Genomic DNA, 6,000 nt, shown 5'->3' on the forward strand with positions numbered 1-6,000 from the left:
TTAAGCCAAGGTGTGGACTTGGACATCCCGGTCTGGACGATCATCACTACCGATGCCAGTCTCCGGGTGAGGAGCAGTGTGTCAAAGCCAGTTTGTGCAAGGGCAGTGGTCGGCGGAGGAAGACTCGTGTCCATCAGTCGTCTAGAGACTAGAGCCGTGCGCTTGGCTCTGCAGGCGTTTCTACCCCTGGTAAGGGGGGAGGCCGGTGAGAGTCTTGTCGGTCAATGTGACGACGGTAGCTTACATCAAGTGACAGGGGGGCACCAAAAGTCAATCAATGGCTGAAGAAGCCCGGGGTTTAATCGGTTGGGCAGAACAATATCTGGAGCAGTTAGCAACCTCCCATATAGCGGGCACGGTCAACGTGCAAGCGGAATTTCTGAGCCGGCAGCAGCTGGACCCTGGAGAGTGGGATCTGTCAGAGGAAGCGATGTGCCTCATCAGTCACAAGTGGGGCATGCCATGCATGGATTTAATGGCGACCTTCTGCAATGCCAAGGCCCCAAATTTCTTAGCGAGAGAGGAGCAGAGGGGGGGTAGATACCTTATTTCTGCCTTGGCCGACGGACATTCTTGTGTATGTGTTCCCACCTTGGACGTTAGTGGGCAAGATCTTGCGACACATAGAGGTCCACCCAGGTGACATGATTCTCGTTGCGCCAGAATGGCCAAGGTGTCTGTGGTTTGCGGACTTAGTCAACCTAGCGGTGGACGGTCCGTTACAGCTAGCTCATCTGCCGAACCTTCTGCGTCATTTAAATCGGACAGATCGCTTTTGTCTAGCGGTCTGACTTTTGAGAGGGAGCGATTGAGGAATAAGGGGTATTCGGAAGGGGTCATCGCTCCCCTCTTGCAGACTAGGAAGACTTCCACATCCTGACGTATGTGAGTATGGAGAATGTTTTTGAGGCCTGGTGTATGGGGCAGAGGATGGATCCTATGTCAGCTTATTTTGGCCTTTCTGGAGGAGGGTTTGGTCAAAAGTTTATCCTTTAATTCTCTCGGGGTTCAAGTGGCGGCTTGGAGATGTCTGAGGTAAGGTTCGAGGAGTATCTCTGGCAGCATACCTGGACGTGGTGCGTTTTCTATGAGGGGTGAAGCATTTGCGTCCTCAGGTTCGGAAGCCTTAATGTAGTCCTTAAGAGCATGTGTGCACCTCCGTTCGAACCTTTGAAACGAGCTACTATGGACAGATCTCACTTTGAAAGTTGTTTTCCTGATGGTTCGGCTTGTTGAATCTCGGAGCTTCAGGCCTTATCATGTAGGGAGCCCTTTTTTGGGAATTTCGGATGCAGAAGTGTCCTTGAACGGTTCTGTCCTTTTCTGCTGAAGGTGGTGTCGTCATTCCACTGAAGTCAGTCAGTGGAGCTCCCGTCCTTCCCAAGTTTGGATCCTACGGCGCCTCAGGCTGTAGAGTTAAGATGGTTAGATGTAAAGCATGCTTTGTTGCAGTACCTGAAGGTCACGAACAGCTTCCGCTTGTCAGATCAACTCTTTGTGCTGTGGAGTGGTGCCAAAACGGGTCATAAGGCATCAAGAGCCACAGTTGCGCAGTGGTTGAAAAAGGCTATTAGCTCTGCGTACGGCGATCAGGGTCGCCCTGTTCCGGAGGGGCTACGGGGTGCATTCTACCCGTTCTCAGGTGGCCTCCTGGGCTGAGTGTCGGCAGGTTTTGCCGCAGGAGACCTGTAGAGCGGCTACTTGGAAATCATTGCACACTTTTACCAGGCATTACCGTTTGGATGTCCAGGCCCCAGAGGCCATAGGCTTTAGTGAAAGTGTGCTTCGAGTGGGACTCTCGCAGTCCCACCCCATTTAAGGAAGCTTTGGTACATCCCAGGGAAAGGAAAATTTGGTTCTTAACCTGCTAATTTTCGTTCCTGTAGATTTTACTCCAGATACTTCCTGATTCCAAAGAAAACAGGATGACTCCGTCCCATCCTAGACCTCTGAGCTTTGAACAGATTTCTCAAAAAAGAAAAGTTCAAGATGGTTTCCCTGGGCACCTTAATCCCACTTTTACAAGAAGGGGACTGGCAATGCTCCCTTGACCTGAAGGGATACCTACACCCATATTGAGATCTTCCAAAGTCACTGGAACTATTTCTGATTTGTGGTGGGGAAAACAGCACTTCCAGTATCGGGTGTTGCAGATCGGGCTAGCGTAAGCTCCATGGGTCTTCACAAAATGCCTGGCCGTAGTGGCGGCACACCTCCGCAGATATTTTTTTTGGGGGGGGGGGAATATGTTTTCCCTTGTCTAGACGATTGGTTGGTCAAGAGCACATCTCAGGCAGGAGCAGTTAGTTCCATGCACTTGACCATCCGGGTGTTACTAGGATTTGCCATCAACTACTCAAAGTCCCATTTCAGCCCGTAACTTCAACTGGACTTCATAGGAACCCTGTTAGACACAGCTCAGGCCAAGGCCTTCCTGCCTCGTCAAAAGGCCAACACTATGACCATTGCGGTAGAGGTTCAGTAGAGCCAGCAGGTGTCAGCATGGCACATGTTGAGGTGGTTAGGCCATATGATCACAGCCGTCTATGTCACTCCCTTGGCACGATTACACATGTGCAAGGCCCAGTGGACCTTGAGGTCACAGTGGCACCAGGTCACACAGAACCTCCAGGATCACATCCGGGACTTTGTCCTGGTGGCAGGAACTTTCAAATTTGGAACAGGAAGGTCTCTTTCCAAAGTTCTCCTGCCTAAATTGTCCTAACCATGGATGCGTCCACCCTGGGCTGGGGAGCTCATATAGATGGCTCAGAACCCAGTGTCTCTGGTCTAGTCTGCCCTGCCCAGGAAAGCTGTTGCCAAATCAATTTCCTGGAGCTCTGGGCAGTTACATGCCTATGGGCTTTTAGAGATCAGTTGTCACACAAAGTTGTCCTGATCCAAACAGACAACCAGGTGGCGATGTGATATGTCGGCAAGTGGGGAGGTGCAGGCTCATACCTCCAGTGTCAGGAAGCAGTACAGATCTGGTTCATGGGCCATATACCTGGCCAGGATGGAGAATGTGTTAGTGGACAGACTGTCGTGCCTTCAGACACCACAGGTGGTCCCTGGACCTGGCGGTTGCAAATTGGATATTCTGCCTCTGGGGAGCTCGGACGTGATCTCTTCGCATCCCCTTGCAACAGAATGCTGCCTCAGTTCTGTTTCCTGTACAGGACAGACCTCAAACCAGCCCAGGACGCACTTTCCTGACATTGGGGCAAAGGTCTTCTGTATGCATATCCTCTGATTTCCTTAGTGGTGAAGACTCTTTTAAGCTTCACAAGGACGATGAACCTTGTAGCCCCTTATTGGCCAAGACTGGTCTGGTTTTCACTCCTACTGGAGTTGTCTGTCTGGAGACTTCACCAGATCTTATCACACAAGATTGAGGCAGGTTGAGACATCCCAACCTTCAGGCCCTGTCGCTCACAGCCTGGATGTTGAGAGGTTAGTTCTGCAACCGCTCGATCTTTCAGAAGGTGTCTTGGGTCCTAGTGGCTTCTAGAAAGCCTTCCACTAGAAAGTCCTATGGACTGAAGTGGAGGAGGTTTTCAGTGTGGTGAGAGCAGAAGGCCCTAGATCTTTTCTCCTGCCCCACACAAAAACTGATTACCTTGTACACCTATCGGAAGCTTGCTTAAAAACCAACTCCGTTAGAGTTCATCTGAGTGCAATTGGCACATATCACCATGGTGTAGATGATATGCCCATCTCTGTACAGCCTATAGTTGTATGTTTCATGCAGGGCCTGCTTCAATTGAAACCTCTTCTAAGGCCTCCCTCTGTGTCTTAGGAACTCAATGTGGTGTTAGCTCAATTGATGAGCACTCCTTGTGAGCCGCTGCGCACCTGTGAAGTACCTGACCTGGAAGGTCATATATTTGGTGGCAGATACTTCAGTACGCAGGGTCAACGAGCTCCATGCCTTAATGACTTACCCACCTTACACTGGGTTTTATCATGACAGGGTGGTCTCTAGTATGCACCCTAAGTTCCTGCCTAAGGTGGTGACGGACTTCCATCTTAACCAGTCCATCGTCCTGCTAACATTCTTTCCCAGGCCCCATTTGCACCAAGGCAAACGAGCCCTGCAGTCTGGACTGCAAGCGAGCCTTAGCCTTCTATCTGGAGCGGACAGAAGCCCATAGGCAGTCCACCCAACTTTTTGTTTCTTTTGATAGGAATAGGTTGGGCATTGCTGTTGGTGAGCAAACTATCCAATTGGCTAGGAGATTGCATCTCCTTCTGTTATGCCCAGGTAGGACTGCATCTTGAGAACCATGTCAAGGCTCATTCTTTCTGAGCCATGACAGTGTCTGTGGCTCACTTGTGAGCAGTTCTAGCAGAGATCTGCAAGGCTGCGGCATGGAGTTCTCTCCACACATTCACATCTCACTGTCTGGATACGAATGGCTGATGGCCAAACCTACTGACACAATCTGTCCTTCAGAATCTTGTTTGAGGTGTAGAACTCAATTCTCTCCCACCTAGGGCCTGTTGTATGGGTTCAGGCTGCCTCCCCCTCTGTTACCAAAAGCACCATTGTTGTTGTGCCCGTTGGCACCTGGTTTGGGTGTCTCTTGGTCCCCTTTTATGTTGGAGAGCAGCCTGTAGGTACGGATTCACCCATGTGTGAGGGTAACTATCCTGCTTGTCCTTGGAGAAAGCAGAATTGCTTACTTGTAACGTGTGTTTACAGAGAACAGCAGGATGTTAGACCTCACGAAACCCGTCCGCCACCCCGCGGAGTTGGGTTTCTCCTATTTTTATATCTAATTCCAAGTTATAAGGCTGAAGAGGTACCCCACGTGGACGCATAGTATAGGCCATGCTGGGTATACTCAGTGTGGCAAGTCAAAGGTCTAGAAACTTTGACGTAAGGTTTTTTTTTGTTTTTTTTTCCCGTTTTGAGCTTCAGCTGATGTTGCCCATGCGTGAGGCCTGGCCTCCTGCTGCCTCCGAAAACCCCTGTTACAGGTAAGCAACTCTGCTTTCCCTTCCTGTGACGTTTCTTTACTGGGGCGATCAGAGGTGGGGGAGTGGCTGACCGCATGATTCTGGTGGTTTACGTAGGTGCTGCAGTGGCCGATCCATGTATTCTGAGCAGAGGAGGATTGCGCTCCTTTTTTGCCTTAACTCCTCCCCCCTTTTCTCGTTTGCTGCCAGGGGCTGATTGACGCGGAGAAAGAATTGACCAAGCTGAGCAGCAAGAGAAGTGAGCTGCAGAGACAGATCGAGAGGCTCCGGGAGAGGATGGAGGGTGCCGACTACAAGAGCAAGGTCCCAGCCAACGTCCAGGAGATGGAGACGGAGAAGGTGACGTGAAGGGAACAGCTTGACGGGGCCTGATCCCCCCCCCCCTGGGTGTGCATCATGGCCGCGGATGGGGGTGATCTTCTTGTGTTCTGCACTCTTCAATGTCTGTCTTTGTGCGTTTTATTCTTGCAGCTGAAGCAGAGCGAGACGGAGCTGCGGAAGGTGCTGGAAGCCATCGAGAACTTTAGCAAGATGATATGATCTTGTCTTTCCATGGCTGTTTGCTCTGTCCTAGATCCTCAAAAGGGGAGAGGCGGCCGGCGGTCTGGATTACCGTAGTAGTGGAGACGATCGTCACCTCGGCGACGACAGCAGCGGGAGGGGATGCTGTTAATGTTACAATGGCCGCGTCAACTCTGCGCACAGTTCAAAAACCGTTTTTGGTTCACGCAATAAAGAAATCCTTGCAAAGACAGAGCATGGTGTGTGTGTGTGTATGACGTTACTAGTGGGAGAGAAGCCGCACCCTAAATCTGAACTCTTTATCTGGATTCGTAGCACCCACCTTGTCTAAAGTTTGTGTCTTGGGTTGAACATCTCGGCCCAAGCCGCAGTCTGTCGTCCATGGAACGATGGCGCCTTCCTGTAGCCATTGCTTGCATTTCAAAGAGGAGAGGCAGCCGCGCGCACTAACCAGAGCTCCACCTGCTGAAGGCGCCTGAGACGGGGCAGGAGGGG

The 6,000-nt window shown here is 51.1% G+C and overlaps 1 protein-coding gene across 5 annotated transcripts in view; it reads left to right on the plus strand.

The window, feature by feature from the left end:
- VARS (valyl-tRNA synthetase) overlaps positions 1-5,739 on the plus strand; it is a 28,280-nt gene extending 22,541 nt beyond the window's left edge. For all 5 annotated transcript variants that reach the window (XM_029584875.1, XM_029584874.1, XM_029584876.1 and 2 more), the window contains exons 30-31: positions 5,173-5,322; positions 5,455-5,739. In XM_029584875.1, the coding sequence (XP_029440735.1) occupies positions 5,173-5,322; positions 5,455-5,523 (219 nt within the window). In that variant the 3' untranslated portion in view covers positions 5,524-5,739. The remainder of the gene's footprint in view (positions 1-5,172; positions 5,323-5,454) is intronic.
- Positions 5,740-6,000: the final 261 nt, after the last annotated feature.

This window comes from Rhinatrema bivittatum, chromosome 19 (assembly GCF_901001135.1).
Source record: "Rhinatrema bivittatum chromosome 19, aRhiBiv1.1, whole genome shotgun sequence".
NCBI classification, from domain to species: domain Eukaryota; kingdom Metazoa; phylum Chordata; class Amphibia; order Gymnophiona; family Rhinatrematidae; genus Rhinatrema; species Rhinatrema bivittatum.